General features: G+C 39.3%; 1 protein-coding gene across 3 annotated transcripts; it reads right to left on the bottom strand.

Moving 5' to 3' along the window:
• Positions 1-1997: 1997 nt before the first annotated feature.
• Positions 1998-25493, bottom strand: LOC111268662 (GILT-like protein 1). 3 transcript variants are annotated; one of them, XM_022847788.2, is made up of 9 exons: positions 25051-25493; positions 24564-24838; positions 16375-16461; positions 8425-8529; positions 7975-8065; positions 5891-6009; positions 5640-5699; positions 5094-5198; positions 1998-3074 (listed from the first exon to the last, which is right to left on the bottom strand). In XM_022847788.2, exons 2-9 carry the CDS (start codon positions 24615-24617, stop codon positions 2994-2996), a joined length of 702 nt encoding a protein of 233 aa, XP_022703523.1. In that variant the 5' UTR covers positions 24618-24838; positions 25051-25493; the 3' UTR covers positions 1998-2993. The 3 variants fall into 3 exon arrangements, with proteins under 3 accessions (XP_022703523.1, XP_022703522.1, XP_022703524.1); XM_022847787.2 differs by having other exon boundaries at positions 24564-25493; XM_022847789.2 differs by lacking the exon at positions 16375-16461 and having other exon boundaries at positions 24564-25492.
• Between the last annotated feature and the right edge of the window lie 1428 nt (positions 25494-26921).

Consider the following 26921-nt stretch of genomic DNA (forward strand, 5'->3'; position numbering starts at 1 on the left):
CACCTGGATAGAGCTGAGAATAATGTCGTAATAGAATGGCTAATTCTGGTGATATTATCTTACTGACGAAAGGAAAATGCAGCACATGAAGAAGGTTGTGCTAAAATTGATCCTTTATTAGTAAACAAATCAATCAGGCTATTTAACGAATAATGTCTATTTATGCATAGAAGCATCGAATTCGCTGTTAAGGAAAAACGATCCGTCATTCTGATATTCACGGATTGCACCGATTGTTCGAGGTGCTTTTTCACGATGAAACTTCTATCACAAAAACCTCGATTTAAAAATAATATATACCAAGCATTTACTCTATCTTCCACTGTACCGCCACAGTAAGCCCATACTGAACACAGTTAATCTGCTTTTCTGAAGTGCTTAATTGACGTGGCATTTTTGTGAGGTGAAAAGTGAGGATACATTGTTAAATACACATTTGTCACTTGAGGTCATCAACTACTTTTTCACGTATTTCTTGCATGCTATGGATGTTAAGGAACTGAATCGTGAACGCCAAATCCTTGAAGTTCAGCAGGCCGAAATAAAATCGTTGAGACTTGGTGCAAGCGTTTACCGTCAATATGTTCAAGGAAGTAATGTCTTCTATTTAACTTCAAGGATTGATATTAATACGCATCTCAGGGAAAAGGAGAAACAGTTACGTGAAGCGGAAAAAAATATTTGAATTCATCGAGAAATTCATATTTCTTCTCAGCATGCAATACCGTGCCGAGTGTGGCATTGCCATAAGGCAGATGTCAATAATAATCATGGCTGTCTTTTTCCAAAGCGCCGATGGTCCTTTTTAATTACGTTGTATAGCAGACTGCTAATATAGATGGGTGCAACTGTAAAGAAATAAATCACAAGTCGTTCATCGAAGCCTGTGTGTATTTTGACTAACCCTCGATCATGTTGTTCTTCTTGTATTTTACCTGTATAAAGTTACTAAATCTATATGTTGCGATATAAGTCGCCTGTAAATTGTTAAATATAAGAATATATAGGCCTCCGCTTATACCTACCAAAAATTAACACACAACACTGTTCAACGTAACCTGTGCCATAACTATGAAGGATTGAATTAAATTTGGAACTTTTTTCGATTTCGAATTTTTTTTAAATTTTCGAAAAGTATGAGTATATCTCTAATACAAAAGCTGTGTCGCACCGTTCGAAAATATCGTCATGCTAAAACATGAGATTCATAATCGTTACGTTTCATACTAAATGACTTATATTGTTTTATACTTTACAACAAATATATCTTTAGGCCGATAATAATAGAAGTACAGGACGAACTGCGGCCTCCCCCATGCCTATTTTGGCGTTAAAAGATTTTTTCCCCAGGCTAACGAAGATCAAAGGGTCGAACACACGATAACAGTTATCTCATCGCAATTATTGTGCTCAACGTATTTGTTTCCCTTATGTAGTTTCTTCTTTAGCCTGTCTCAATATGTTCAGCTATTTTTTTTAAATGAGTAGTTACCTAGTGTACTACGTATATATATACGCTAGAAATGGTAAGCAAAAAGACATTTTTTATGGCTTAAATTTTCGCATCCTTCTTTTCTTTATTAAGAACATATATCTGTACCGATATGCACATAGCTTTTTTTTTCTCTATTACACATTATCTTACTCTTTTTCCATTCTTACTCCAGTCCTTTGAAGTACCCCTTATTTCGAACTCGGTTATTTGTTCACTAGAACCGTCCCGTTTTACATTCTACAAAATATGTACGCTCAAGTGCCCTTTGATGGAGTTAGCAGGACACATTTGTTTTCCAGTCGCAAGCCTCGCATTTTAAACGGCCACTGGCTTCGTAGAAGTAATAGTTAATCTATATTCAGTTGTGCTTCTTTACTGAAATATCCGTTATTTGACATATTATAAATTAACCTAATTCTGTCGTTTTTTTCAACGATTTAAATAGTATTGAAAACGTTTCTTGTATTTTCTAATGTTTGTATCCTTTAAATTAAAATCAATGTCGGCTTAAATTGCTCGTTTATTTAATTCTTTATATTGTACACAGGTATTTTACCCTAAATGCTTCGCTGCACATTATTATATACTAATAATACTACTTTACTATTATTATTTTATAATCAACAACCCTTTTTACCTGTCAACAGTTTTAACTTTATCGATTATTTCCAGGAGCTCTTCAGGTCCCTTAACTTACATCATATATATATATATAAATATACATTAGAAGGATGTAATAAAAATTGCGTCCACGGATAATGCTTTGACAACGGCTATCTTGCATTGGGTACATCCTTATTCTAGCAGTGTAACTGTGTGCCTGTTTCGTAGAATTCATTGGCTAATTAACGTTCATTCCCTTTTAGCATACGCGTACCTACTAATTAATGGTCGCCTATTTTATTTATATTGGCAAGAAGCTGTCATAATTATTATCATTATGGTATAGACAGTAGCAATATCGCATATATGCATTCACATAATTTGGCGTTTCTGTTGAGCCCATAGCCGAGCTAAATACACTAACAGAATAGCTATATTCAAAAAGCCTAGCAGCCGCTTGCTAGTCGATAAAAATACACTGGAGATTTGACTCTTCCTATTGGTTCATTTATACATGCAAGTTGATATACAAGTGTAACAGTTCCGTTGTTCATCAGTAAAAAATTCACCGGCCAGTTGGATAATTGTGATGAAGAAGTTGTACCTTGACTCACACCAATAATTCATGACGGGTGAAACAGATCTAGCTGTAAACGAAACTCTTGTTGAAAGAGAATGACACTTTATCAAAGATGGAATAATGAAGTCTAACATTTTTTCTTGCTACTAGGTAGTTTGTGTCTTTCCCTTGTTTCCTGACTTTTACTGCCCGGTTAAAAAATAAAATTTTGATCCGTTACCTATTATATATATATATATATCTAGCGAAGGATAATAGCACGATGTAATGCTCAGAGTGCAGTGAGGTTCTAGTCTGCGGCGTAATTAGATTTACTCAGCACCTTGAGGGCTTCTGCTTGGCACGAACACAAATTGTTTTATAGAGATCATTGTACGCTTCGAAGATGAACGGCTCCTTAATAGGGATTTTTAAAAGAAAAAGAGAAATATTAGTATCATAATTTAAAACAAGTATACCAAAAATGCATGCATTGGTTAATATATAAAGTTTCAAAACAACCACCTACATTCTATGCTTTACACTAACAAAATGCTCTCTCTCTCTCTCTGTCACTCATATATATATATATATATATATATATATGTGGATCGCGTTTCAAACAAACAGATCAGCTTGCCAAATTTTAAGCTCAGTCATTTTGGGTTATGTTCTTTCCCAGTCGCTTGAATAAGAAAGTAATTTGTAATTATTCTCTTCAAATCATAATATGTCATACATGAACAGGCAATAATAATTCAAAGAAAAACCCAAACAATGAAATGAATCAAATTACTTGAGGCAGCAAGCGCCTTCAGATGTTTAACTGCCGCTAATGCTTCACAGTATTCGATCATTACTACCAGGCTTTCCACGAGCAACCTGCGGGGGCTGAAAAGCCTCACTGTTACCCGCATCTCGCAAGTGCTGCATACTGAGAAGCCAGATCTGGGGTGTAGGGCGTATGCTTCGATATTAACAAATGATACATATTCAAATAAAGTAAAAACTTATTGTTGTAAGCAAAAAACTAGAGATTAGTGGCGTTGTATATGGCGCTTACAAATTGTAAAGTTTTAGATAGTAGTCTAATCTATAGTTACAGTACAAACGTTAACATTCACAGCTGATTGTTAGTAACATTGACTGACATTAACTGAACGCAGAACATCTTATTACCATATAATGATATTTAGCAACTATCCAGCAACTAACAGAAGAATCCATAATGGAATAATCTGGACAACTCAACTAAAACGAGACAGAGGTAAAACATTGGCTTGTAGCGAATTTGCAGCTATAAATTGTCGTTAATTGCCTAGCGGACGCTAGATAAATCTGAAGCGCTAGAAAATCTGTACCTTTCAAATGTTAATTTAACGTATGGTATTGAATAGTATGAACGAATTGCCATGATACCCGATCACCATTAGAAACACAATTTTGAGGGTGCACAGAACGACAAACCTTAGCATATTTATCTGAGTCAAAAATGATGCCTTAGGCAACGTTTTAGACGTTCACATAATCATTAAACAATAAACAGCTTTAGTTCAGATACGTTTCAAGTACAAAAATCCTAGTCCCTCGGTCTTCGACTAAAGGCCACATTGAGAAAATTTGCTGACCAGCTCTAAATTCAATGTCCTGATCCGCTTTTCCGCAACCGATTAGCTATGCCGTTCTCATATAACATCGAAGTTATACCCCTTAGCAATTTTGCTGACCATAGAATTATACGATGAAATGTCTGCTAGTTCGACATAAAATGTGTGTCATTGTAAAAAAAAAGGTCGTCTTTAAAACGGAATAAGTGGTCCGTCCACGTGAATAGTACTAGACTTGGTCGTGTGTTATGTTCTGCTCCTAAAACATACCTCAACTGTTAAGAACGAATCGCATAAAAAAACATAGGGTTCAATAGCTTTCTTGCTTCTTCTGAGGTTATTTTAACGAATTGATGCGAAATGCTAATTTAACCCAAAAGCAGTTGTATTCTGTGAACGGGTTTACCGTTCAATAACGACAAAATAATCTAATTATTTTTACGTTTTAACACTGCAGACAATAGCTTAGACGTAGCTAGTGCAAAGGTGTCAGTATGTATCGTGAGAAAATAATATTGGAAAGCTAAACGGTCTACACGAAAATGTATTACACCCAATTGAGTTCATCTATATTTAGCGCTTATTCTTTGCATTCAGCTTGGTTATCAAAATACATATTTAGATCATTGTGTAGAGTTATAACTATTTGCAATTTCCAAATCTCTTAAAAAAAATATTTTTTGATAAAATTTAGGCAGGTCTTAGTCCGATACACTTGCGCGTTGAACGAAACATCGTTGAAACATAGAATACCCATAACGACCTATTCTTTCACCAGCCGTTCTGTTAATGCATATTTCATCAGAAACTTATTTGGCAAAATACATACTCCATCAATGAGAGTGGACGGCACAAAATCGAGCTGGCTTCCACCGTTGATTTCCTTCGCAGTGGCTTGAGTCATTACACCCATTTTGGCCAGAAGGTCCTTGCCCTGAAAAGTTAGCATTAAAAAATATAAATCGTCCCTTATTCGCACGAGTTTAGATGTACACGTATGTCATTCAAATCGCAATTTTCATATCGGAGCTATCACGCACATATATCCAACGCAAAATAACCCACTCAATGAACTCTCGTTCTCCCTAGTTTTGTTTCTTTAAAAATCACCGTAGGCGCCACAAATCGAAGCAATATTAAGACAGATACCCATTTAGGGCTATGATAGAGGGACGGATAAGCTTAGCGGGTACAGCATTTAGAAATAACAGGCCAAGGTCTTACACTGCCGTGGAAAGTACCTCTAGATTTGAGGCTTGTTGTCGGTAAATAACACCTCCACATTAATCTACTATGACCGCGAACCTGACAAAGGTACATAATTAAAAATAAAATTGTTTATTTTAAAAATTTCCCTAAGTCTTTTTTGACTCACCTGTTGACCCTTCGCACATGCATGTAGAACTTCATAGCTAATAGAGTTCTTGGCGGCGCACTGAAAAAAAAATTGATACGAAATAGAGTAGAAATCGCATAAAATTTCAGTGGACTAAGACTCGTGATTGCGATAGTGCGAACAAAAAACGCCGATTATGATAGGCAAAAACAAATGAATAATAATGTCTAAACAGTTTCTCTTGTACAAGTAGGAACACATTAGGACAAAATTAAATAGATGGTTTCTACCTGTTCAATGTTTTGCCGCACGTCTTGCCGATAACTCATCGTGCAAATGACAAATTCGATCACCTGCTTTTTGTTCTGGTGCAATTTGATGGCGCAGGCGTGGAAGGTGTTGCCTTCGCCTGGAATGAAATTTGGGATATTGTTGGAGAGTTTATGGTCCAAACCGATAGCTTAAAAGCTTAGAATAGTTATAAGTGAAGATAGAATTAAATTATCTGAACCTGATATAGTATTCAGTTATCGTAGGCGACGAAATAAACCAATTTTCCCTAGATTAAAAATACCTACTATGCTCAGGGGTACGTAAGATGGTTTTGGGTTTGAAACCGAGTATAGGCACGTCCTGTCTCATGCTAATAGTGAAGCCACACGCTCGAAGTAATCTAAAACATCGGTATTGAACGTAAAACCCGAAACACTTCAGCATTTTGGAATATTCTACAGAACTCGTCCGAGCAGTGTGTGTCGCGTACTCCGTGACTATACGATCTTTTAATTAGTACTATATAACGAAGCTCGTTCGTTCCTTCATTAAATTTGAGAAGATTTTCAAATTGGATGTATCAGGGCGAAATAGGGATGGCTAGCAGGGATTCTAACGGCCAATGTATGCTAATTCGCTGGTATCCAGACTTGATTCTTAGAAAAAATTGCACTAATTTATCCAAGTTCATTTTCATCTAACTCTGCCCTTGACATTGTATCCCATATGAATAGCTATCCACGCACTGTCAAGGAGTCCACTTATGTACTATAGATATACAACCACAAAGTACGCCTTTTCTTGGCGACAGGCGTCAGGCAATAGCGAGACTGGTATAGTATGTCGAATTTGTGTAATATGCCGTGGGTTCGAATTTGGAAAACTGCACAAAACATTTTTACGGAAGGGCTTCTTTCAAGGAAATACCTCCACAGTAAGGAAAGAGTAAGATAAATCCCATAAGAATAGGCCATATGAAGGCTGTAATGCTGAAGGGTAGAACGCAAGCACGTCATAGGCTCCTATCGTAGTAGTACCGCCTAGACAATTTTAAGGCTACCGAAATTCGTTACGCACTTTAGATATTCGAAGGGTAGCAACGAAAAAAAATGTACGCTTCCAATAGGGAATTTTTCAAAGTATTAGTGTTGCACGCTTCCAACATGGCATATATATTTCATTTGCATACATACCTGTATTTTTATCTAGTTTGTATGGAACGTGTACTGATATCATATTGGCATTTTACATCGCGATAAGAAGCAAGTTCAGTTCTTGGAAGGCTCAACAAATTTTTACACTGGAGTTGCACAGAGTATATCTACAATTAAGCCTACTTGTAAGTGTAATGTGTGTGCGTAAATAGTTCACTCGCAAAGAACAACTATTCCGTTGCCAACTGTGACCTATGTTCATAGCTGTTAGTCGTAGAATTTTACGTTGAATCACGCGCTGGTATAAGCCAGCCCATAACGTCACTGTAGCTCCTACAATTCCTTGTAGAGCTTATGCTTTAATACAATCCTGAGACCAAGTCTACGAACAAAAGACGTGTATGTCTGGTATAACATCGTATCTTTACAATCAAGCGGTTGATAGTGGGTACTCAGTCTACAAATCACTCACACTTGTGCTTTCACAACCTATACAAGCGAAACACATTCAACGAAACGGTCTCTCAACGACTTAGTAAGTCAAAACGAAGGTAAATAACGTTTTGCATAATAATAAGCAGTTTCATGATAATAGGTGTATCATTTAAATACTTGGGAAATTATTGGGCAAAAAAAGCTCTAGCCGTTCTTCTTTAGTACCTGACTAATGGTGCTAGTAGTGATTTCTATTTGTATGAATATTTACAGCAGTGCATTTAAACTTAATAAAATTGTTCGATTCAAGTGAGATTCGCGGGATGACGTATTTTATATAGATGTGAAAGGTAAAGCAAAAATCTGTCAAAAAAAAGAACGGAAAAAAAGGAAGCAATCTGGTGTTGCACTCTTTTTTCAACCTATTCTCAGATTTGCCCCGTTTTATGTATTGTATGTAGATGAAACCAGTAAATCTAGTCGACCCAACGTAGCAACTTGGGTTTACTTACACTCTTTGACACCGTGTTGGCATTGAAATTGTAGTGAAGGGCCCTCTCCGCTGGTAGATGCTTTACCGTAGGGAACCAGTACAAACTCCACCTAAGACAAACACGTCAAATTGAAGCACAATCAAGCAAACGTAAGTTCCAAGTTGTCAGTCATATGACTAGCGCATAGATGAGCTGCGCACTTTATAATCATCACTAAAGGTTGTAAAGTAAGGAAAATAAATTACTGATAAAGGCTCGATATCGATTACAAAGTCTGTGAAAGCGAATAGCAGCAGTCTATACGAATGGCCCCGGCATATTTTAATCTTTCATTTTTGATATAGTTATGTTAATTCCTTAGGCATGGCGTTAGGTACATATTGAGGCTTCATCTAATGATATTAAGAATCAACCGACCGTCCGCACAAGGCTAACCTAGACGCGGTAAGCCACTGCGCATAAACACACCTCGGGAAGCAAAGACAAACTCTTTTTGACGCCTTCCCTCATGATCTGCTGCGAATCGGGACAGTGCGTCTCATAAAGTATCTCCACTCGAGTCACTGCCGCGGCCTGGAAATAACAAAAAAGTAAGCGCGTTATTATAGGAGGTAAAACATTTAATTTACAGCTGTTGTCGGGATGGCGCGTTTGCCTAGTAAGCTGAAGGACAGAAGTTGTTTAGATTCGAAACAGGACACAAGCACACTTCGTACTGGAAGGGGCCATTCCTCTGGACGAATGTTTAACTAAGACTGCGGCACCGGCTGTAACAAACGAATAATTTATTATAGCCAATACTATAATATTAAAGTGAGCTAAAACGTTAAGAAAATTTGATGTACAGAAACTACAAAGTTAAGGATGTTTCGTAAACAATTTCATTCAATTCACGTAACAGTAATTGGCAAACCATACGACAATAAGACTGTTTTTGATTTAGCTCGTTCACGCTTGGGTTTTCCTGCAATCAGAAAATTTCCTTCTACGAATTGCCATAACCCTAAATCACTGCATGATCCTTAAATAAGCTGAATTCTTCCATTTTACATTTCAATGTGCCACTTCAGTATTTCCTCTGGTTAGTTTTCGGACGTTAAATCATTTGGGCTTTTTATTTGTACAAAGCTGGATACATGACACAAGCAATTCGAAGCCGCTTATTTTGCCCGTAATAGATACGATTTATAATATAGTGACAATACTAGCGGAGGGGACTATGCAATTTTTATGAAATTAGACAGTGTGCATTACTCTTAGCGGTTTAAGTTGCACCATTTCTCCGCTTTGCATAACTCTGTGTCCACTTGTACTCTTGCACATGCGACCCACTTTAATCATAATAGGCAATGTTATCTATCCCATTTCGAGACAGATGATCTACGGTTAACTGAACAAGTTGACTGCATTGATTGTTAATTCACGTTTTTTCTAATATAATTATCAGTCGATTTAACTTACACGAGAGTCGTAGCATTTGGCATAGCATCTCTTGAAATTTGCCGAGCTCATTTGGAAGAATTGCATTTATTTAGGTATAAAGCATACACTAGTGTTAGTTTTTTTTTATCTCAATGATATACGACCCAGTGTAGCAGAGTGACAAGCTTGCAATATGAAAAAAAATGAGTTCGAAATCAACGCCGATTCAGATCAATCATAGTTAGACAGACTAGATATTATCAAATTCCCAGCTATTCGATACAAACAGGAAAATTGTTCTGAACTTTCGCATTTCATCGAAGAAGCACTCGTTGAATGAAGAATGAAACGCAACAAGCACCTGTATAATAAACGTTAAAGAACAATGCCTGTCTTGGTTTCGTCAAATTCTGTGTTGGTTACAAAAACTCTGACTTCACATACGCTTCAAAGCAAGTGGGCAACGAATCGTTAAAGAGCTAACAAAACTATATGCTTTTTATACGCAATTATATGCAATTTTAATACTATCCCTCCAATCACTGTTTGCGGTTGCATTCGAATTAAGCTTTTCTTACTGTATTCAAAGCCTGTATGTGTAACACGTATTACCTCGAAAAATTTGATGCAAGGATTGCTGGCCTTTTCGGTAAAAGACTTGATCGTTTAAATTAGTATGCCAATAAGTGAACAATTTCGTACGAAAATCAAAATGGTTAAACTCGACTTAATTCTTCATCGACTTTTCGATCGGCCTAAATGCTATTTAACCAACAAGCCATAATAAAAAAATATTGCTCGCACCAACGCTATGTATGGCAAATATGTCCTACGATAGGGCTAAGAGGTTTTAGTCCTTTCAGGAAAAACTACACGCTTGCAGTTACCTTAAATATTGCCAATTAGATTGGGTACTTCAACCAAAATTTATATCATAAGACTTATTTGGCCGTGGGAATGATCTTGGCCGATTACAAGACCAACATGTTTCGTATTTGATGCGAACTTGAAACTCCTGTTTCAAGTGCGGAGCTATTTTTGTGACTTCGAAATGGATCGAATCAAATGCTAGCGTTAATAGTAGTCATAGTTATTCGTAATATACGGTCGCTCTATTTAGCTACTGCTGCTTAATACCAATGAATCCGTTATAGACTCGTTAATTATTTAGTGTATCAAGTAGTAGCAAGCCATACCTTTGGAGCAATCTCATGGTGGGGCTAAAATCTATTCACAGTTTCAAAAAAGTCATTTGACAGTATTTTGAATCGCTTAAAAATGTGATACGTAGAGACATAGAAGCTAGTACAAGTACCATAGGCACTCAAACTGACAAGCGAGCTTCTTCAAGCTATGAAGATACTCGTTCATCGTGTATATTATTTGATGAGGTCAGCAGTTACATTGTTGTTGCTATTGATAGCGGAGCTGAATCTACTCTTCTCCAATCCTTGTCCGTTCTATTATATACCGAGAAGCATGACGAGTGACGATCATCACCAAAACATCCTAGAAAGTTGGGGAGAACAAAGCAAAATAGCTCATATTTCTACTGCTTTTCCATTTCAATTTATCCAACAATGAGAGATATATAAACACGCATCCTTTGTAAATAATACAAAACACACGGTGAAAATTTACATCAACTAAAGCTGTTTCCAGTGATATGAGTTTATCGCAACACGTGAGCTATCCAAATCCAGCATAATGTGTGATACAGCACCGCCCGATCCAACACCCGATCCAAGCTTTGCCCACGCCACTATTAAGATAAATACACTGTCCTCTTTACCTCTTACATGCCATCAGTCCGACCATGATTTTTCACCCACTACCTTTTACAGCGGCGCTAGTGTCTCCCGCCGATTTCTGGCAGCTCGCACAAAAAGAAATTGCATGGGGTAGCAATATTCGATTTCCTGTATTCGAAGTAATGAGGAACCCAAATGATTCGCTTCGTTTAATATTCATTATTCACACGAAACTAAAGCTTCAGTATCGGGCTAAATTTAGCGAATTGCTAGGACGATTAACAGTGTGATCCGTCTTAAACGACACATGTAAAAAAAACAACAGTTCTTCCTATTGTAGTGTACTGCGTTTGTCTATTTAACTGCACTATGCTTTACAAACCATCGGCGCTGTCTGTTGTTACTGTATTGATACTGTTTGACAACAGTATCGAAAGTGCCCGAGCTAAGGGGGTTAGCAACAGTTACGATCAGTTAAATTTAGTAACAGCTCACGAATAGATTGGTACAGGTCGTTTCTGCTACTGCTTCTGTGGATCGCGTGTGGCCCCCGGAGGGATCGACACTTTGTGATAGATCTAGTATAAAAAGGTACATAGTTTCTGTATTTTAACGAAACGAATTAGTTACGTATTGTTGGAACATTACGTTTATGTAATCATTTTGCGATGGGATAGTGATCTGAGGTGCCTCAGATTAAAGCAATAAACGCAAAAACATTTGTATTTATTTAGCGATTAAGTGCAGGACAACTCATAACAGATTTTATATTGTGGTTATGCATGTAAACTTTTCTGTCGCTTTTATCAGCCATAGTCTATATAAGAGGTAGTCTCAGCTTTATTGTAACCAGCTTCTAGTGCTGGCCCAATGCTTCGAACATAACCCCTACATTAGTTCAAAAATCCAGAACATAACAAGAATCGAGTAAAGATTTATGTGCGGCAAACAGGCTGCAAATATTGATCTCTGCTGTCCAGTACCAAAAAAGTTTTTTATTCTGGCTACTGGTCGGTGCCACTGAACGAACTACCCTGATACTTGGTGTTTTAATAAGCGGTACTCAATCCACAACGCAAGGGTGAATCTGTCGGCAAAGGCATTTTTTATTCAAATACACACAAAGATCAACTCATTTTAACCGTTTGCGTTTGGTTTGTAGCAGTTGCCCTAGATGGGATAAATATAAAAAACAAAACAATGAATCCATTGGAGTAAAGAGACATGCGTAGTCTCTCCATTTTCACGCCACATGGTCTTCTTTTTACAAATTTAGATAAGTGTAGCTCAGTTGTCAGGTTTATTGATGAACTAGCGCAAGCGTAACATATTTCACCTGGGCAGTGGACTCGGCTATCTACGAAGTCCGTCTGTCGGAACTGAACTCGACATTCGGCCTACACGAAATAGCCTTTATCCCAGTAGCGTCCAGTCGTACATAGATTGTGTGGAAAAAAAAAAGGAAAAACGTCAGCGCGTGTGTGACCTTCATTATCGGCATAAGCATACCAATCGTACGCGATTCCGACAACCACGACAGACACGGAGAAAATTTCTGATTTCGCTAGTTACTCGAGCAAGTATTCCTTAGCCAAGGGCGCACAGAAAGCACAATTGGTGTAAGCCTCGCCTGCAGATTATTTTACAGACGAGACTTTCATAGAATTCTTTTTATTGCCTCAAGTTGCAATAGATAGACTCTTGCCTTCGTGGGTTCGCACGGGTTTAGCCGTCTATCACTGTCTTAATACAGGTTGGCAAATATAAGGTCAAATATGAGCTTTTATAATTAAACTATTTCGTCCCCACGTTTTTACGCGTTTCAGCGTCGCTAGCGAATCGTTGAACCGCTGATTCAGCAATAACAAAGATATTCATCTCCGTTAGCAGTCAAAAACAAACAATTTAAGAGGAAAGAGGGCAATACGTTTCGCGAGCGTAAGGCGGCAGGCTGTTGCCACAATTGCGAAAAATGAATCTGTTTCAAAGGTGGCTTGTGACGGTACCCAAAATACGAAATATTACCATTAGTACTCCCGTAATAGCGCAATGAAATCTTCTGTGAAAGAAAACAGCGTGTTCCGCGTCGTATCGACGCATCGCGTGGTACAAATAAACTAAAAGGTAATTTTTATGTGAGAATACCTTTGTCGTGGACCAGTATCGATCTTCAGATGGTTAACAAGAAATTTCTGAAGTAATATTCATTTGCTCTCTCTTTGAGTTGCAAGAATTAGAGAAATCGAATTACACCGCAAATCGAAATTAGACAACAACCATCAAAAGTGCCAAAGCAACTAGTCATCATGAGGTGTTCAGAGTCGAATGCTAGCATATTCATAAGCAACGATGATCTCCAAGGATCGTTGATGACAAACTGCCACGGTATTCTTATAAGAAACAAACACAATGAACATGTCAGAATCAGCAAGCGTTTCCGGAGCATCCCGTTGGATCTAATAGCACCGAAATTGTACGGTGAACATTTATCATATCCCGCAGTGAACCATAGCAAAGAACCTACAAAAACTATAATTATAGTCTTGGCCGTTTTCTTATTATTATTATAGGCCTTGCCTGCCACTATTGCTGGATTCCTAGCTACCGCACTGCGTACTTCAATAATTCTAACTGAACCAATCTTCAACGAGAATAGCTATCGGATAATGCTGCGGTAGCTTCCATTTGTGTCACACCCTGGAACACAAAACAATCATTCAAGCGCAGCACTGAGTAGTAGTTTGCTGTCGCTGATGTAAAATCACCTATAAGAGACGGTAGCTGTAGCCTTGAAACGCAAACACTCATCCGAAAGACTGCCTTCGCGGGCAAGAGCTGACTACCCAATATTCTAGGGGTCTCTGGATACTGATTTACATGTTTATACTCTGATCAGTCGATGAAAATAACACACAGCTGTAGCCAGTTGCAAGAGAATTACGCGGACAATCCAGAAAACTACCAATAGACTGCCAACGAAAAACAACGAATGCAGAAAACGGATGACTTCGAGAGGCTCGCGCAAGATGGCCGATTTCTTATTATTGTCATCTATTAATTTGAAAATTGCTCCTCGGAATAATTTCCTTGTGGCACAGGACTTGATCAGAGTGGCGGACTTATTAAATGCACAATACATTAATCGTGTTGGGTTTGTGCTATTTATGAAGAAAGATGATGGGACTAAACGATATTTATAGCTCGTTTTTCTTTTAAGGGCGTGTCCAATAAAACCGCAAGCTCTCCTAAAGCCTTCCAAGCTGGCTAGATCTTCATTGGTGACCTCTTGCCTGACAAGTAAATATCAGCAACAAGGAGAAGGAGACACCAAACATATATACAACGACTTGAATCATAAGAGCGATCGAATTTTAGAGGCCCCATAATACAAAGGTCATTCTTGATCTCATTTTGCTATCCATTAATCATTTGGTGTGCACACAATTAGCCACATACAAGGTCAATTCAGTTAGTAGATATCAATTTAGAGTTATGTGCATGAGTCCATTTTTTTTAATTGCGATGTACAATTATTTTGACTCACACTATTCATCAATCTAATATTATTACGGGTCGGTGATACTTGTGTTTGACAGGCGCGGTTCTATGAAAATACGCGACCTGCGTTCTGCCTGGGCAGTTAGACCATACGCAACTTTCTGTCCTGCTACATGCCTTAGCACGCTCAACTAAATTTGATCGTTCGGATCGTGACCGTGATTGTTGATGAGACGTATCTATTTGGTTCTCGTTCACTTACTATAAGCACTTTTGAGTGATGATGAAGTGACAGAACTTGGCAAGTGACTTAATCGTCACTAATCAATTGGATTTGTGTTCTGAATGATATCCGCACGACCAATCTATAGTAGTTTTACTTCTGGTATATTAGGTGTTAGTTCAAATGGCTAGCTCTCGCCCACAAAACTACGTGTCTTTATATCTGGCTTCTATAGTAAAAGTTTTGATTGGCAAGTACTAGTATTTTCTACACGAAACGCTGCTTCTTTCTGTATGGACATAGCTTTCAGAAAGCACGAACTCTCAGATGCCCGCATTGCTCATCTACACGAATGAGCAGTCCATTAAGGAAAAATCGAGTGTTTGACTGGTTGACAATTGCTTCTATTCGAGCTTGATGCCTGCCGCTGCTATGGGGACTGACTGCTTTCATGCTCCACTGACGACTTTCACGAGCCTGAGACACTTCCAGCTGTGAGTTGGCCTTAAGTTAAACTTCCGTCCCTCTGCGGTACCCCTGTTCAGATTTGACTACTTCCCATGAAAGATTTCCTATTGGGGAAGGAGCTGTTTCTGTGGCTCTTGAAGTATGGCTGTGTCCAAAAAAGACTGTTACAACTGCGATTTAATACGAGTACGGAAGTGTAAGGACTACATAATAAATTTATTTTGTGCAAATCTATTTACAATGAGGGACATAATGTGTTTATTACAAGCGATGAACTTCGCATAAACATGTATATTGAGAATTCCCTCCAGTTCGATAGTCTACTCTTTAGCGTTTGTTCATACTATCACCTTTGCACAATTGCCTCATTCTGTGCACTTTCCATAACCTTCACCGGCTGTTTCCATTTAAAAGCTGTTCAACAGAAAATCATTGACTTACCTAAGGCGCGCATTTTTAAATGTTAGATTTCTGTAGGCCGCGCAATAAGCGCAAGAGAGCAAGTCATGACGAACGGCAGCCTTCGATCTTGTACCAAACCGTTAACTTTATCTCAACACTTAGTTGACCTTCGTTAATATATTGTATCGATTGTATTTTTGGTTAGCGATAGTTTAACTGTATTAAAAGAAAATACACTTTTGTCCAATGCATGAAATAAAATCCTGGAATAGGCAAGGATGAGATGTAAAGAGGCAAAATGCTCTCCAGTGGCGAGCACCACATCCATATTGTGGCGCGCAGGAGAACCACTCATTCCAGGGGAACAGGTGCATAGGCGCCGTCTCTGTGTCGCATCTCCCCTATCCGAACCACTGAAGAAAGAATGTAATCCATTTGTGTTGACATAAGCAAGCTAAAGCAAGCTTCGGTATAAAGCCGACGACTCGCAGTCGTCACACAGGTGGCAGTATTTTTATTTTTAAGTGTCAGATCTAGTTACACATACAATAGTTCCGAGACTCTATTGCTTCTACCCTACTGTGGTACCCCCCTCCTTCCCCCCCCCCCAACATCTACAGTTTCTATGACCACATCCTTTTGCCTAATTCTCACCGTTAGAGATGCAGACGAACTCGTTGTGCAGAGACCAAACAGCGAACAGCCGAACTCGGTTTGTAGCGCGATGAATAGAAGGGTTAGCTGAAATATCGTCGGCAACAACAACAACAACAACAACGCAACCATAATACCAGGCGTAAGCACCGGTTATGTTGCCTAGGATATTTTTCACCTAATCCTACTAATTAACACCCATACACAGCCCGCATTCACAGTAAAATCGAATTACTAAAAACAAAAAAGCGTTCATCAAAAAAGTCTTGTAGCAGACGTGTTCCATTAAAAACTTCCCTCTCAAAACAAAAGCTCCATCAGCAAAATTGTATAAATGCAGGTACCTCATTAAGAAATTACCAGTCGAATTTCGCGTGCAGCGTTACCATTAAAAACCCCACGGTTGAAAAAAAGAGACCCAGTCATTTTCATGCCGGTATGTTAGCATGGCAATGATACCTACAACAATACCATAAAGTTAAACGCACATAAGAAGACGTGTATCTTTTTTACAAAAAATAAAGACCAACATCTATGATATGATAAATGTATAGAGAAGCCTAACGCTGGCTGATAAAAATAAGGAAATCATACAGTATCTACCCTTCTCACAAAAATGTTAAAGGCAAGACACGCACTGAGATATATCGATATCTCGCTCCCGCTAGCTAGACAATGACTCTTTTAACTAGATCAACATTAGATTTGAATTTCATTGCTCCGACCCACACGACCCAAAATCTGAAATCATGAAAACTGTTTTATCCTGCGTCGAGCAACAAGGCAAGCTACTCGTTTACATAGTGGACAAAAGATGCACCCGTTACCTGTACGGAAAATGATTTTTGCCATGCTAAAGGATGTCAACAAGAGGACTGCTAAAATCAGATCATCCAACAACTAATCAAATTCACCCTTACTACGCTAAGAGGAGCAGATTAATACATTTTCGATATTCCAGCAGCGCAGAAACATAGTAGTACGATACTACCACTACTGTTTATCGAATAGTGGTGCATGTAATCCAAGAATATAGTCGGAAGAACAATTAACTAACAATTTGGGAATCCTCACTCACTCACCCTTACCTTTGATATGTAATAGTTTAGGATCAAGTGTTCGAACTCAGATGGATATACAAATAAAAAAGTTCTTCACGTTAAACTAAAGAAAGACGTTACAAAACCTTGAGCAATTTGAATGCGCCGATACAGTTTTCCATCAATAGCTTTACTGTCACGGAATTTCCTTTATCGCGCCGATGTTTCTACCTCAGGCTTGATTTTATTGTCTTCGTCGCGAGAAATGTTTCGAAAACACAAATATACATTTTCCGGTTATTGTCAGTTCCCAAGACGGCTGCGGCTGTGACCATACGACGCACACGGTAGGTGCGATTGACTGAGGTCAATGGATAGAGACCTAACATGTCATAGAGGAGACAACAAAAATTACAAACTTCTTTGCCAAAGTAAGTGCATGCATTGAGGAACTTTACGTCATTCTCAACAAGCCCGAAAATCAACTCAAAAGCGAATACGTTCACGTAAAACATTTATGATCGAGAATAGAGTGTGCCAGATACATACTCGCTTATTGCTGGCCTCCCGGCCTCCTGACTCATTACGAACCAACCAATATTATGTTAACTACAAATATCGTTACTCAATCATTTCAAGTTTCGGTATTACGATAATTGCACTTCATCAAAACTCGATTTCTTAAATGGTCAACTATGTGTGGATACATCATTATATAGCAATGGGAACAGAGCTTTTTTGCGCAAACGATGTCACAGCATGATCAGGTGGACCTGACCGATGATTCGAGTCACTGCGCGCGTCTCCATTGTCACAAATGCTCAATGTTTACCATTCTCTAGGCGATTTCAATTCTACTACGATCACAGAATTAGGGGTATTGTCGTCTGCAACGCGTTCACCCATCGCTCTGAACATCGTTCGGTGCACCGTATCCACTCCGCTAACTGACGCTGGCCGGTGGTCGGTTACACGGCGTAATACAGATGGACGAACATAAAGCCGAATATGTCCGGTCGTATTCTTCTCTAACTCGAAAGGTGAGCCCTGGATAGTAGCGGTAACGGATGAACAAACAATACTAGAATGGCATTATGCATTAACAATAAGAATAAAGTTCAGAAAATGCTACGAGAATGAAGCAACGATTTCTAACAACTTTGAAGAATAGTCGTTTTCCTGCACGGTGACTTGGAGTGCTTAGCCTCTCGTTGGGGAAACAGTAGGGCGACGCTCGACGACAGGCGTCCTTAAACAGAGAATCTCGAAAAGTCACAAATGGAACAGTCTTCACGAAGTAAACCCGTTTTTTTACCGCATTTATCCCCCTTTGCAAATATAAAAAGACAACAACTTTTTCAAGCGAACAAGAGACATTTATATATATGTATAGGGCGCAGCAAGGATATCTGTAATTCTAGTTCAAGCTGTCAAAAGACCGTCGCTCCACCTTTTATCGGGTGTCACATTCTGCTAAAGAACCTTTGAGTTTTACGCGACAGCGGTTTATAAAGGTGGTCAGTGGTTTAGGCGGTTGTTTAAAGGTAACACATCAGCCTCTCAGTCTAAAAAACATAACTGATGAATTAAATGGCGCTTTGTGTAAAAATTGCAAAATTGCAGCAGTATGACGCGTAGTCGTTGACACCTATTTGTCCGAAAAGATCTAAACGTCTGTCTCCTAGATTAAGAACATAAATGGGACACAGCGATAAACTTGAGCTTCTCTCGTTAGAACTAATATTCACTAGAAGTGATTTGCTGAAATCGATAACATGCCATGACCACTTTTTTTTTCATCTGACAATATATAGGGAATAAAATAAATCATGGTGTCTAATAGCATCTTTCTAACAAATGCTATGCTATCAAGACATACAGGATGTTCCGTATCGAACTGCAACACAGGCAAGAATTGATATTATATCGATAGCATCAGCTTATTGTCTGCTCACCTAAAATAAACACAGGACCAACCGCTGGCCACACATCACGACTGGGCCTATCTAAACTACACGAACACCTACAAAAACTAGTTTAAACTTTCTCAAAGCTTTACCATCTGGTTATAAATACAATAAGACCATTATAGTTTGACAAATACGTTCCGGATTCTACCCGAATATTAAATGATAACTACTTATCGTTGTTTTTGATTTTGCTGCAGCGTTCAATGTAATTTGAAAATATAAAAAGTGCTCGCCTTTGCCCAGGGCAAAAGGAGTTCGACATATGAATTTGAAATATACCACCCACTAGAACTTCAACGACGCGTTTTATGGGCGCATAAACACGATTATACATTTCAATAAGTTTTACGAAAAAGAAAATTATCGTTTCGTCTTGCTGTAATGGCTACGTCTTTATGCATAGGTAGCTTCCACTCCATTCCTTTGACAGCTTTATTCTATATATATGTTAGACAATCTTTTGACTCCCACCTCTGTAACCAGATTTCCGCCTCATTCTGAATAATAGATGGAAGCTAAATTTCTATGGTATGATCGTTCACTCTAAGAGGACCGTGACCGGAAGCACAAGAATTTGATTCGATGCAATTGCTTTTTCTTTGTATAAAACCAGCCATTCTCTACTATCAGTCAAATTAGAAATGGTAGCAGGGGCATCGAGCCGCATGGTCTCTTATCACAATTCCGCGTTTGAAGCAGCTACATGTATCGTAGGGCTTGTGAAAATCTAGTTCCCCGCAGGAGTGAGCAAGCGATGGGACGATGTAATAACTTGAGCGGCCATCACTGCCTTCCTGCATCTTTCGGTAACGTCCGCGGTGGAGCATCTGCCGTTCGTGAGTAAGAGTAAACTATATCATCGTCCAGAAGCCGACAGTTTCCATAAAAAGAGCTTTTAAATAAACCCTATTGTCGTAGTGTGTTTCGCTACTTATCTTTTTTACGCAATCGCTGTTATACGCTAAAGGCGTTTTCACCAATATGTCAAATGCTTTCACACCGGGTATTTTGTTTTTAAAAATCGAAAAAAAAAAAAAAAAAAAAAAAGAAAAAAAATCGAAAAGACCAGAGCAGACGGAACACGCCTACTTCGTACATAACTAATTATTTTCATTATAACGAGCCCCAACGAGTATTCTTCATGTATAATATGTCCATTTCATGATTCTCTCTAACAGCTTTTTATCCTTTGATCCCTATTCTAGCAAGATAGATCTTTTCACCAATTATACTATATCCGCCGTGACATTGACTACAGTGATTAACGTAAGCCAGGCAGGCAGCTTGATACAGGTAATGCTTAGTTGTCCATCGCTCAACGGCAGCTACAACACCAATAAGAATCACCGTTAGAATATGAACAAAGATTTTATTCGTAGAATGACTCGAAGATTCTTGTGGCCGTTTGTTCCCCATATTAGCTCTAAATGCATCACATAAGCAAAATCAGCAACGGCATCTACCGTTATGTCTGTTTATCCAAACAGCATCACCTACTTATCAGATATTCTACTGGCAACTATCTCTGGCCTTCGGGCTCTGGATCTCACTCCATTTGACTGTTGTAGTTTGCTTGATTTGAGAAACCGCTCCACAGGCGGAGATTCCGGTTCTTCTTCGAACGAAGGCACGTGAAACGGCGTCAGCCAACGTTGGCTTCACGTCATAAAACTACTGCTATGTGGTGCTGGTGCCGCTTACCATCTATCGGGTCTATACGAACAAAGCTCGCCATGCGACAAAACGCTATTTCGAAACATATTGCTGTGTTAAAATACTATCGTCTAACAATGCAAAAGTTCGGGGTTTGACGGAGCGAGACTCGGTGCCCTGGGAATTGACGCCTACCGCTAATTGGCCTAATGACGGCCATGTAGGAGGACTTGTTATAACAGAGCCATACCCTCAGGTGGTCTGGCGTTACACTTTTTCAGCCGACCGGTGGCTTGCAAGCCTTAGCCACAAGTGTAGAAATAAGCTCAACCCAGTATGTGCTGTCCAACCCAATTAAACAAATAGTATTTGTATTATGTCCTGGGATGTATTTAAGTGCATGTCTATGAGCGAAAGACGAAAATAATGTCAGAAATGTGATGAAACGCGACCCTCAGAGGCAAACAACTGACGGTTGCAGCTCGTGCGACTTCGGGCGACGTGCACAGACAAATGATCGTGGTGACAACTGTAGTGATGACAGTTGGTAGCAAGTGACCAGTAGAGATATAAGCTGGTTTTATATTTGAACCAACGCAAGTGATCGGGCTTAGGTCCGGCATTGATGGCAAGGACTTTTGAAGGGCAGGGGTGCGTAGAAATGGAGATGTGTTCTTATACGAATCCTTTACAATTTGAATGGCATTCTATAGATAAATTAATCGCCACAAACATTGCTATTTCGTAGGTACGAGAAGAACTAACTAAAAACAAAAACAAACATCACGTACAACGATTATGTTAAAACAAACAATAGAAGAATGTTATAATGTTGCCTGAAGCTGTCAGAATCAACCGTTCGCCTCAGTTGCTCCACGGGTCATAGCGTAGGCCAAACGACCACAATATAATATTGTCACTAATGACAATGTGACATTTCTAGCCGTAGCTGACTCCCATACTAGGACAACAGAACAGAACGACTTGCTATATCACTCGAGTAAGAGGGTAAAAATAACCGAAGGCTTCATTGAGTCAACTTCGCGATGTAAACATTGTTTTTTGCCGTAGGCAAGCAACAGAATCCGGACAGCTAACAAGAAGTGTAGGGCATCGGGGAAAAACTTGTAGCCATTTTCTTTTAATATGAACAATAGTATAATAGTAGCATTTAAGGATACGAAACGTAAACACTTTGCTGTCGAGAAACACCTTCCAGTTGACAGCATTTGGTAACAAAACGAAGATATTTAAGATAATTGCCAAAAGCCGTAGCTGCTTGAATGTTTCAACTTCAACATATATATTGATAGAACGATGGCAACCGATGGGATGTGGTAAAGTAAGCCATCTAAGTTAGTTTTCCTCCATGATTTCTATCGCTCTTTCTAACTTAGTTAACTCTCGTCCTGTACCCAAAGATCGTCCTGTATGTTAGGAGTTAGGTTACGCAAGCATAAAAATTGGTATCGGCACCTAGTCCAATTTGGGTTGGTAAAGAAGGAGCAACCTAGAAGGGGGCGTTCGTACCCGATTGGCACGCACCATACAGAAAAAGCGTAAAACTTTCCCATCTCCATGGAAAGCTAATCGCCAACTCCAGTTACTGATAGACGGAAACGGAAGCGTTGATGGGGGCAAAAGAAGGATCAACTAAATTCTATGCAATTAATCAACTCGGCTATGAAATAAAACACAAAGTGGTCTCCATACAGTCAACGTAGTTAGTTTGGTTTCAGGTAATTAACTCATAGAAGCAGTGTGTAAAACCGATCGTCGATTCGAACGCAAGATTACGCTGTAAAACAGACAAGACAATTTTTTTTTTGCATTTTCCCTCTGCCAGATAATTACAGTAATTATATCCGATTAAAACGTGCTCCCACTATAAAATTATAAAGTATATTCTTACCAAACTTCAACATTATCAGGGCAGAGAATGCCTCCCTTATTGCGCCTTTTAACACGTCGGCTTCAATTTTTGCTCAGTGTTTTTGTGTGGTTATCAAACACACTTCAGGGCCACTTACAATTTTCTATCATTTTGCGAATTTTATTCATATATTTATTCTGGTAGCAAACAAGAAGCCGGCAGAAAAACGCTTCGCTTCGACCGTATAACTCGCGGCAAGTCTCTGTCGACAGAATAAGGAATGTTCTTGGCAGAAGTGTCCTTGTCGACTATCAGTTAACTGTTTATAATCTACGCAGCATAACGCACTGCAGTTATGGCCACTACGATAGCAGACGCTACGTAGCAATAGTTTGAAAGAAGGAACTGGGCAGGTACAATTTTCTGTCGTTGGACATACCATACGCCAGGTGCTTGTGATCCGTGTCGCCTGTTTTAGTGTTTGTTGTTCTTGTCACAAATTTAAAAAACCGGATAGAAGTAACGAGAGTGCAACCATGAACATAAAATAAATATTTGAAGGATTTTACATGACAACACCTCGTGTATGTGAATATCACATGTTCTAGGAGCACACACTTAGGCCGATTCCATTATGTAATTAAAAAAAAAAAAGTTATTTCCTGTTAAAACCATCGTTACATCTACGATGTGCCGTGACAACAATCAATTACTTGTTAATAGAAAACTTCCCGACAGACAGCTTGCCCTACTCTGCCCACTGAACAATATGATAACAGCCTAGGTTAGTTCGAATTATGAAGCTATGTCAACTTATTATTAAGTTATGTCAATTAAGCCAATACCGAAATAAGTGACTCAACACGGATACTGGGTCCCGTCTTCGAACAGATGTAACAAGTATATCATTAGATATGGCTCACGATAGTGGAAATTGGAGATAGGACATCCCAGTTGACTTAATGTTAATCTGCAGCCATTATGACAATAGCGAAAATTTGCAATTCCTAAACAAAGGGCAAATTGGATCTTAATTGTGCATTATGTACGACAAAGGGGACGAACGAAGAGCCGTATCGTGTAGGACTTGACTTCGTTTACTCAACTATACATTCTTCGATTCAGTCCTTGCGCTTTGATTCTATGCTAACCGGTCCAATTATTATCACCCCGAACACAGTCGAGGTCAACAAGTGCATAATTGATCGTTACCATATTTACTATATTATAATGGTAAATTCACACACAATGGTATTATCGACCAAACATGTAGATAGCTATATGATAATTAAATAGATTTACAGTAGGACTAGAAGATCGTACGTGTATCGATACGTACAAAATGATTGATCGCATCATATACTCATTAAATTGATCGGCACAAGAGACCGCCTCGCCCGTTGTCTCTATAAACAGCCAATTTTTTCATTAGCTTACCTGCTACTTTACCGTATTGACGCAGTGACAATGACCGCGGAAATTTCTACACGAAACAATAGCGACATGTTAATAGACAATAAAGGGCAACATTATTCTAATCGTGTAGCTCGCGGACTGGTCATCGTTTCATACGACGCCTACAGGCAGTTGTATAGTAATCGAACAAATCGACTTCAAATGAAACAACTTGGAAAACCTCAGCCTTCCACTTACCTGAAGCACGAGGACCGTAACCACGAATAGAATAATGCTATCGCGCCGAACCATCACTTCTTCGTTAAACGCGTATAGTCTCGGGCCGCGCAATCGTTTTCCGAATAATTTCTTTTTCGTATTTTTACAGCTTTTGTTATATTAGCGTAGGCAGAAATCCGGTTCGCTGTTGACCTCTGCGCTTTGACAAGTTCCTTCTATCCGATGTGAAACGGTAGATTCCCGAAGTCATCGATACGAACTACGTAGAGTCAACGCACCCTGATGACGACACACTATCACAAAACCGTCGTTATCATCAGCTACTTCCGTAATAAAAATAAGTTTTTTACTCTAACCGTCCTCACTTGTGATGCCAGTTTGCACAATTTCTCTGACGCTGATACTGCTCAACCCAGTTCCTACTACCACCTGTGCAGATCTCAACTTGATGATATATGTACATATATATATATTCGTACCCAGATGGCCTTTTCACACTCCGTACCTCAACTCCGATGTCAGTCACTGGCTATCAGTCGCAACTTGCGACCAGCCCTGCGAAGACAAGGCCTGCTTGTTGTTCAGTCCGTGTACCTTGGCTCGAACGTTGTCGTATTTGCACGGGTGCTCATAAGGTCCTTCTATCGACGAAGTGGAGTCACTGGGGCGCGATCACACAACGAGACGTAATGAGACGGACTCGAGACACAACATTCCTTTGTGTCAGCTGTGAACTTCGCTGACTCCGCGGTATGGTGGCAGACCGGCGTATGTCCGATATGATTACCTTACCTCTGAATCTATTCGACAGTCATGGCGAGCCGCGGCAGGCGAGTGTTTCTGGCATTCGAACAACTCGGTTCACCCTTTTCCTACCATATTCGCTTGTCCAATGCGATAAGCAGCCGTTTTCAGCGGCCACACGCAAACAGCGGACAAGTAGCAGTAAGAACGGTAGCAGCTACCCAACAGGCATGGCTTATGTGAGAGAGGGCGACTGTTAACGAGGCTAAGGGGAGAGCGAATCGCCTGCAAGTCGAGAGAGCGAAATAAATTGTGGCCTGGCCTGCGGTGTGATCCAAAACAGAACGTCAGAATAGCATTGGCTCTGGCGATTTGCTCTTAAGAAAAGGCCGGAGGCTTTGAACCTCGCATGAACGCTAAGGTCATATTGTCATGGAGATCATAACAAGCAAACTCCTGAGCTTTAATTATACAATGCGATTGTACAGTACTTTTGTTTTGTTTATTTATAGGGGGGAACGATACAAAGCCGAAAGGGGTTTGCGTGGCTACGGGTCCGAGTGTGCGCGCCTTACGACTCTTATAACAGTAGTACATTAAGAGACTTCAGAGTTGGAACCTATGAGGCACCCGAGGGTCGACTAAAAGAAATGACTTTTTCGAAACTGAGACACTTGCAGTATGGCCTCTAAAGGCAAGGCTTAAAAATATATACCACGCTGATACGGGTATTATTTACTAATAAAATCGTCAGCGCGTTTTGAAGAACTGTACATGAATATACCCTGAGAATAGTCAAGCTTCGTTTCTAAAAACAAAGATTTTGACGAAGCGGACACACTGGATGAGCCCATCTTTGACGATGGTGGGGTACTGGCTGTGATTGGAAGTAAAATTCAGACGGTTATGTACTTTGTCGGGTACTTAATGAACGGAAATGTGCTTATCTATTCTTACTTTTCGCACATGTACACAAGAAGAACACAATTATTCAGGACATAAATAGAAAGAGTACTGTTAAAAAGCAACTATTGTAACAGACTTCAAGATTTTTCGGTATTCCACCTTGCTTTTCGGTATTCCAGAACAAGTACCTGTGGAAAAAACCGTATATACATGTATATATTACGGTCGATTCGAGCATTGAACACTCAGAGCAACGAATCTGGGAATACTAGACGGCGAAAAGCTGGTTTGAATCACATATTCTCTAATAGAGAGTTCAGAAAGGAAAACTTGTTGGTGAAGCTTACCCTTCCACAAACACGAAAGTAAATCTATGATGTTACATATTTCGTTCGAAACAGAAACAAAATTATTTAGGGTGCGGCGATGAGCAATCTAGAACAATAAGAAAGGCCGAATGGAGATGTGCCTTCGGTAACGTTTGTCCTTAACGTTGGTGATGGTCCAACGTTTCTTTACACGCACTGGTGCTGTCATCGAATAGGTAAGTATCGTGACCTTTTTACCATAGACAGGGTTACAAAAACCGATAGATCTGCATTTAATCTAAAGCATGAGTTCGACAGAGAAGCGAACTTCCCGTTGATTCGATGAGGTTACGCCTAACGTGGACTATAGTGTATACTAATAATTATCTAACTGATCCACCTAAAGCGTTACCCGTTT

The sequence above is a fragment of the Varroa jacobsoni genome, unplaced genomic scaffold (genome assembly GCF_002532875.2).
Source record: "Varroa jacobsoni isolate VJ856 unplaced genomic scaffold, vjacob_1.0 scaffold_1306, whole genome shotgun sequence".
Lineage (NCBI taxonomy): Eukaryota > Metazoa > Arthropoda > Arachnida > Mesostigmata > Varroidae > Varroa > Varroa jacobsoni.